The sequence below is a fragment of the Bufo gargarizans genome, chromosome 3 (genome assembly GCF_014858855.1).
Source record: "Bufo gargarizans isolate SCDJY-AF-19 chromosome 3, ASM1485885v1, whole genome shotgun sequence".
Lineage (NCBI taxonomy): Eukaryota > Metazoa > Chordata > Amphibia > Anura > Bufonidae > Bufo > Bufo gargarizans.
Window position 1 is genome coordinate 410,802,072 of NC_058082.1, and position 8,678 is coordinate 410,810,749.

At 39.9% G+C, this 8,678-nt stretch overlaps 1 protein-coding gene across 2 annotated transcripts in view; it reads left to right on the forward strand.

Moving 5' to 3' along the window:
- LOC122933390 (C4b-binding protein alpha chain-like) overlaps positions 1-1,762 on the forward strand; it is a 106,684-nt gene extending 104,922 nt beyond the window's left edge. For both annotated transcript variants that reach the window (XM_044288357.1, XM_044288359.1), the window contains one exon: positions 1,689-1,762. In XM_044288357.1, the coding sequence (XP_044144292.1) occupies positions 1,689-1,695 (7 nt within the window). In that variant the 3' untranslated portion in view covers positions 1,696-1,762. The remainder of the gene's footprint in view (positions 1-1,688) is intronic.
- The last annotated feature ends 6,916 nt before the right edge of the window (positions 1,763-8,678 follow it).

Here is an 8,678-nt window from a genome sequence, read left to right on the forward strand (position 1 = left end):
CAAATGAAATCTCTATTAGTGAGAAGAAAAGGAGGTAAAATTCATTTGGGTGGTAAGTTGCATGACCGAGCAATAAACGGTGAAAGTAGTGTAGTGCAGAAGTGTAAAAAGTGGCCTGGTCATTAAGGGGGTTTTAGCTAGCGGGGTTAAAGTGGTTAAACAATTATAGCACGCTTTCTGTAATTCCAATAAACTTAATTTCACTTCTCAAATATCACTGTGTGTGTCTCCTATATGATATATTTAACTGACATTTTTTATCGTAACAACCAACGATTTATACAGGAAAATCATGACGATTAACAAGGTTGCCCAAACTTTCGCATCCCACTGTATTTATTCAAATAGACCTGCAGACAAATCAAGTGGGGGTCATTGTAATTTTTTGTTTTAATCAGTCTACCTTATTTGCTGTGGTTTTGATAAAATTATTTCTCATTTAAGTAAAAAAAAAAATGCTGCACAAAAAAACCCATGCAAAAAAAAAACAATTGCAAGATTTTCAGAGTCAGTTCCAGCAACATTTGCTAAACTGCTCCCTCAAACCAAAAAAACACACTAAAAACCAGAATTACACTGCAAAACAAGCAAAAAATAAAACACTACTGAAATTTTGCTGTTGTTCACATAGTTAAGGTGTTGCTTAGATCTCATGCACACAAACATATATTTTCTTTCCGTGTCGGAAATGACTCTGTGTGCATTCCGTTTCAGTATTTCTGCATGGTCGTTCCACAAAAAAGATAGAACATGTCCTATTCTAGTCCGTTTTGCGGACAAGGATAGGCATTGTTACAATGGGTCCGCAAAAAAAAAAAACAGATGCAATACAGATGTCACACGGACGACATCTGTATTTTTTGTGGACCGCAAAATACATACGGTCATGTGCATAAGCCTTTAAAGAGAATCTGTCACCTCCTTTATGCTTCCCTTAGGGCAGTCCAGCCTTGTCTGTGTTGTATATGTCTATAATGTAGTTTCTGAGAAATGCTGTCCGATAGGAATCTTAATATTCTTGATCTCTGGTAGTAGCCCCATCAACCCTCTGATGATCGGTAGCTTTCTCCCTATGCACAGTAAAATGGAGAAAGTCATCAATCATTTGTGGGGCTGTCCCCACAGCTTATGACCACAAAGTCTCCTTCCTCACAGTGGATGCCAGCACAGCTAAAAAGCCATACATTTTTCAGGAACTACATCATAGACATCGCTGGAGAGGGCAACATAAAAAGGGGTGATGGATTTTTTTTTGTATAGTACTAGATGCCTTTTCAGATTGCTTAGTTTAGAGGAAATGTTGGCAGACAGCAGAGATCTCATGCAAGCCTACCCTCCATCTGGTACCCCATTATATCCAACTGGTGGTCATGTTTAGGGAAAGGGGATAACATGATGATATTGTAATATATAAAAAAATACCTATACCCCGTTCTATTCAAAGTTACTCCCTGATTTTCTAATCTGTAGCTCCTTCGGAGATAATAATATGATATATATTGTTTCAGGGCCATACCATAAATTTGATCAATTCCTTATTCTGAAAAATAAAAAGGTAGTCAGTAATAGGCAGCAGTTTACGTCAAGGGCTTCTTTGCAGGTGGTGTGACTCTTTTCTACAAGTCTACTATCATACATGAATGGAGCATTAATTCTGTCTTTTCCTAATGTCTGTCGTTTTCTTTTAGGTGGTGACACTTGGGAACATCATCCAGATAACCTGTGATGTGAAATAAAATAAACTGCAGTATGAAACAGAAAAGTAGACTGTGTCTTTATTATTAGCCTGGAACCTGAATTACTGAAAGGGGTTCTGCTCTCTGGAAAAGCTCCCTTAATAATAGGCTAATCAGTGTCCCCTATTGTTTAACTCCACAGCCTTATTTCACCTTAAGGACCAGGCCATTTTTTGCAAATCTCACCAGTGTCACTTTAAGTGGTGATGATAACTTTAAAACGCTTTGACTTATCCAGGCCATTCTGAGATAGTTTTTTCGTCACATATTGTACTTTATGACATTGGTAAAATGAGGTCAAAGAAATTCATTTTTATTTATAAAAAAATTGCAAATTTCCAAGTTTCAATTTCTCTACTTCTATAATACATAGTAATACCTCAAAAAATTGTTATTACTTTACATTCCCCATATGTCTACTTCATGTTTGGATCATTTTGGGAATGATATTTTATATTTTGGGGGATGTTACAAGGCTTAGAAGTTTAGAAGTAATCTAATCTTGAAATTTTTCAGAAATTTTCAAAAACCCAATTTATAGGGACCAATTCAGGTCTGAAGTCACTTTGTGAGGCTTACATAATAGAAACCACCCAAGAATGACCCCATTCTAGAAACTACACCCTCAAGGAATTCTAAACTGATTTTACAAACGTCGTTAACCCTTTAGGTGTTGCACAAGAGTTATTGGCAAATGGAGATGAAATTTGAGACTTTCTACTTTTTGGCAAATTCTCCATTTTAATCCATTTTTTCCAGTAACAAAACAAGGGTTAACAGCAAAACAAAATGCTATATTTATTGCCCCTATTCTGTAGTTTGCAGAAACACCCCATACGTACGGGCACACAGTAGGGTGTAGAGGGAAAGGTGCACCGTATGGTTTTTGGAAGGCCGATTTTTCTGGACTGGTTTATTTACTCCATGTCCTATTTGAAGCCCCCCTGATGCACCCCTAGAGTAGAAACTCCATAAAAGTGACACCATCTAAGAAACTACACCTCTCAAGGTATTCAAAACTGATTTTATAAACTTTGTTAACCCTTTAGGTGTTGCACAAGAGTTATTGGCAAATGGAGATGGAAAATTTGCCCAAACATTTTTATTCTCAAATTTCATTTTAATCCATTTTTTCCAGTAACAAAGCAAGAGTTAACAGCCAAACAAAATGCTATATTTATTGCCCCAATTCTGTAGTTTGCAGGAACACCCCATATGTGGCTGTAAACTACTGTACTGCACACAGTAGGGCGTAGAGGGAAAGGTGCGCCGTATGGTTTTTGGAAGGCAGATTTTGCTGGACTGGTTTATTTACACCATGTCCCATTTGAAGCCTCCTTGATGCACCCCTAGAGTAGAAACTCCATGAAAGTGACCCCATTTTGAAAACTACGGGATAAGGTGGCAGTTTTGTTGGGACTATTTTTAGGGTACATACTATTTTTGGATTATCTATATTACATTTTTGTGAGGCAAGGTTACCAGAAATAGAAATTCTGAAATGTAATCTCCATTTGCCAATAACTCTTGTGGAACACCTAAAGGGTTAACAACGCTTGTAAAGTCAGTTTTGGATACCTTGAGGGGTGTAGTTTCTTAGACTGGGTCGCTTTTATGGAGTTTTTACTCTAGGGGTGCATCAGGGGGGCTTCAAATGAGACATGGTGCCCCCCAAAAAAACGCCCTCAAAATCTGCCTTCCAGAAACCATACAGCATTCCTTTCCTTCTGCGCCCTGCCGTTTGGTCATACAGCAGTTTACGGCCACATATGGGGTGTTTCTGTAAACTGCGGTATGAAGGTAATAAATATTAAGTTTTGTTTGGCTGTTAACCCTTGCTTTGTTAATGGAAAAAAACTGATTAACATGAAAAACTAGCCCAAAAATTGCTTTTTTGGCACCGTTTTTTTTCTTTACCGTGTTCATCTGAGGGATTAGGGGGGTATTTTTAGAGAGCAGATTCTTACGGACGTGGAGATAACGAATATGTCTACTTTTTATTTATTTATGTTTTACGCTTTATTATCTTTTTATAAAGAAAAAAAATGCATTTTAGTATCTCACTAGTCTAACAGTCATTTTATTTATATTTTTTTGCCGATCATCTTATGTAGGGGCTCATTTTTTGCGGGATGAGAGGACGGTTTTGTTGGCCCTATTTTGGGGGGCATATGACTTTTTGATCGCTTGCTATTACAATTTTTGTGATGTAAGGTGACAAAAAATGAGGGGTTGGGGGTATTTTTATAGAGCAGATTCTAACGGACGCGGTGATACCTAATATGTCTACTTTTTAATTTAGTTTAGTTTTACTAAATAATAGTTTTAGTGTCTCAAGTCTGAGAAACTGTTTTTTATCTGATTGTCAGTGGCTAAATTGGGATATAAATTTAGTACTCCATGGAAGCATGGTACTCCCTGAAGCAACTAATAATGCAGAAGCCCGGATGATCGGGGCACGTGTCACATTGAGTAGTGGTGTCCTTCCGTATCCCCTCCTGTGACACACTCTGCACCTTTTTGGGGTCCGTTCCTTCTTTCCAGTATGGGGGACCACACATGGAAAGTGTTGGCCAGGGCCGATCCAGGCGCCTCCAGTTCCTGAAGTACTCCGGCCTGCTCTTTCCCGGTCTGAAAAGATCAGGGCCTTGAGGACTGCCTCATAGAACTGAAGGAATGTCCCTGTGTTGCCAGCGCTCCGGGACAGCACAAAAGAGTTGTACAAGGCAACCTGCATCAAGTAGACCGCAACTTTTTTGTACCATGCCCGGGTTTTCGCATGGCATTATATGGCTTGAGGACTTGATCAGAGAGATCAACTCCTCCCATATACCGATTGTAGTCGACGATACAATCGGGCTTGAGGACAGTTGCCGTGGTACCTCACACAGGGACAGGGGTTACCATGAATTGTGGACAGTACAAGGACATCCCTCTTGTCCTTATATCTGACCAGCAACAGGTTTCCACTGGTAAGGGCACGGGTCTCACCACTGGGGATAGATACCTGGAGGGGGTGGGCAGGGAGGCCGCGTTGATTTTTCCGCATGGTCCCACAAGCGGACGTGGATCTGGTGGCGTTGGACTGGGACTTAAGTGAATATAAAAAATGAATATAAAAAGGTGAGATAAAGGAAAGATAATATTCTATACTATGATTTATTGGCCAATAAATACTATAAATAATAACTCAGAAAGCTATATCATCAGTTTACAAATGATGAATTATATATTTAAATTCTTATACCACCATAAATTACCTTAAAAAATACCCAAAAATTCATACATAAAAATGCTACGCGGAAAGGAGCCTGGGACGCCAGGAGCCAACACTAGAAAGAAGAAAAATAAATAGAATAAAAGGAAAAGAGAGAGAGAACAAAAAAGAAAATAGAAAATATATAAATAATATAACATAATATTAGAATACTGTAATTTGTATATAATATATAGAGGACAGCCGAATCTCTGTATGTCTATGTAGTCTAATAAAATTGCTTTATTGATTTTACACTTTAAGAAAACAACAATCATCTTTTATATTCTGTAGGAATTTTTGGGAATGATTTGATAAAGGGACTGTTTACAGCACAGACTCCTGAGAACTGGTATCGGGATTATTCACAAAAATGCAGTCAGTGCAGATTTTGCACTGACTCAAATCATAAAAGGTACCTTAATTTAGGAGCCTGTAAGACTGAAGTAAAGTTTTTTTATGACCTGTCAGCTGTTAAACTACAACTCCCAGCATACTCTTTTCAGTTCTATGAGAGTTTTGAGAACAGTGAAGCAAGTATACGTGCTGAGATTTGTAGTTTCACAACAGCTGGAGTGCAGGCCCCTGGTGGAAGTTATAACTCCTATGGCTGTGGCCTCTTGTTCATTGGAACAACCCTCTAACCCAAGTGTTCACAGCTAAACTGTTCAGTACTGCTGAATGATGACCTGCACACGGCTGCTGCTTATAAAGGTGTCACAGAGAGATAGGGGAGCAGAAGCTCCTGTTCTCTGCGTGTTGTGTAGAGGAGACATCATAGCAGCTAGTTTCCACCCAATGGCTCAGGGAAAATTGACAACTAGGCCGCATGCACACAACTCCATTTTGTATCTGTGGCTGATCCCATTCATTTCTCCCAGTCCATATCAATGTGTCCACTCCACAATTTATAGAACATGTCCTATTCTTGTCCATGTTGCAGACAACAACAGTCATTTTTAGTAATGGGAGTGAGAAAGATGTGGATTACACATGGAATTACTAGACAACACCTTAGGCTGCAGAACAGAACTTAGACCAGACCAAGTGTGTGCCTTACTGGACCTTTGTCTTAGTATCACCTACTTCAAGTATAAGGACAAGTTCTACAAGCAAAAACATGGCTGTGCTATAGGATTGCCAGTCTCGCCTATTGCAGCGAACTTGTATATGGAGGAAGTAGAAAGGAAAGCCCTGACCACTTTCAAGGAAATTTCACAGAGTCATTGGTTCAGATATGTGGATGACACTTGGGTTAAAATTCATAAACAAGAGTTACAGGCTTTCACCGACCACATCAACTCAGTGGATCATAACATCAATTTCACACGGGAAGATATGCAGAACAACAATCTGGCGTTTATGGACTGTCTTATAACAGTGGAAGAGGGAAGGAAGCTGGGAATAGAGGTCTATCGAAAACCAACACACACAGACCAGTACCTGCTATTTGATTCCCACCATCCTCTAGACCACAAACAGGGAGTCATCCAGACTCTACACCACCAGGCAGAGAAAATCTCCACCAGCACAGAGGCGAAGGAACTCAAACACCTCAGAGGGCCACTTAAAACCTGCGGGTACCCAGTTTGGGCCTTTGTCAAAACAGTAGGAAGGAGAAGAAAGAGCACCAAGACTACCAGTGAGGGCGAGAAGCATGACAGACGAAAGAATATGGTTATCCCATATGTAGCTGGGGTGTCTGAGAAACTCAAAAGGATTTTTAATAAACATCACATTCCTGTTTGCTTTAAACCCAGCAACACACTGAGGCAACAACTGGTTCACACCAAAGACCCAACGCCTAAACACAAGATGGACAACATTGTGTACGCAGTCCAGTGCAATGAGGAATGCTCAGAACTGTATATCGGCGAAACAAAACAACAACTACATCAGCGTATGGCTCAGCATAGAAGAGCCAAAACCTCTGTTCAAGATTCAGCCGTGTACTTACATCTAAAAGGAACAGGTCACACCTTTGAAGACAGACAAGTACGTGTTTTGGATAAGGAGGACGTCGATTGGTACAAACGAGGCGTGAAGGAGGCCATCTACGTAAAAATGGAGAAGCCAAGCTTGAATAGAGGTGGGGGTAGACATCTATTGTCTGCCACATACAATGCTGTCTTGACACCTTTTTCTGGGAAGTCTTTATCACCTACTGACTCCAATTAGGATAATGGAATCAACACCTTTGACCCAATGCTGGGTATAATTACCAGATGTTGATTCAGTTACATATTTATTCCCAGAATTTTTGTACAGTCATTCAGAATTGAGAAGGCTCGTTGGAAGAACGAGTGAAACATTTTCAAGAAATCTACAGTACGTCCAGTTGCCTTGATTTATTCTTTACAGATATTACACATGGAAGACATCTGTATTTTGTAGATCTGTGGTTTGTAGACCACGATACAGACACAGTTGTGTGCATGAGGCCTTAGAGATGGGGCATGCAGAGGAGAAAAAAAACAACCATATAATGGCCAGAGATAGTGCTAGTCCTCATGTATACACGTGACAGCTTATTCTGAAAACCAATCAAATGACAGGTACACTTTCATCTAAAACTGAATCACGGGGTAGAAATACAGTCAGGTTTCTGCATGCAGTTTTAGAAGCCAAACTCAGGAGTGGACCATAGAAGGAAAGAAAAAAAGGACAGATACGACTTTGCCTCTTTTTTAAAAATTCACTCCTGGTTTTGAATTTCAAAACTGCATGCAGAAACCTGACCGTGTGCCCATACCCTAAAAATGCTCGTTTTGAATGATGGTAACAACCTTTAGTAATTTTTTTTTGGGTACGATAGTGTTTTTCCTGTGCCTATAGTCTACTTTGGCATTGCCAGCAATGTATCTGCTGTAAATTGATTGCCTCATAAAAGTGAAGTTGCTTTGTATACAAGCAGACAGGGTTTAGGGAGCTGAAGCTTTGATAAATATTCGAAGCAAGCAAAATGTCTGTGGGCTATGTTCCTCCTTGTTCTGTGGCTTTAGTAAAATAGGTAGTTTTGCATAATTGGTGAATACTACTGAATTTCTTCTTTATTGGATGGTATCATTGGTTCTTTGCCTCTATCAATACAAAGGAGGGTACTGGCTGGCCGAGTCTCTTGAATAAGAGCCAGTACTGCCCCTGAGGTATATTATCCAGTCTATCAGTACCCTGCTTCGCATTGATGAGGTACTAGAACCCCTAAAACACAGCCGTTGTACAGATGGATTTATGGTTTGGCCTGATAGGAGCTAATTTGCATACGGTTTCCCATGAAGCACTGTCTCCATACACCCCTGAGCATCTTTTAGGACTGCCAGTACACCCCCAAGGGAAAGCAGAAACCATGGTAGCTACACATTGTTTATTAAGGTAGGTTACATTACAATGATCACTAGATAGATACAATAAAAAGGACCTTCAGATATCTGTTAACCCCTTCAGGAATGAAAATATTTTATGAAGCAATCAAATCATCAGGAAATCAACTTTAAAGAGGTTGTGCAGTGTCAGGTTATTGATGAAACTATCCTCAGGACAGGTCAGCAATATCAGATCGACGGGGGTCCCCTGTGATCAGCTCTTTGAAAGGGGTTGCGGTGTTTGTGCTTCCTCTTGAATGTTTACCTGCACACTGTCTCCCTTGCAGCGGTGGGGCAGTGTAATTACAACGCCTCGTCCCATTC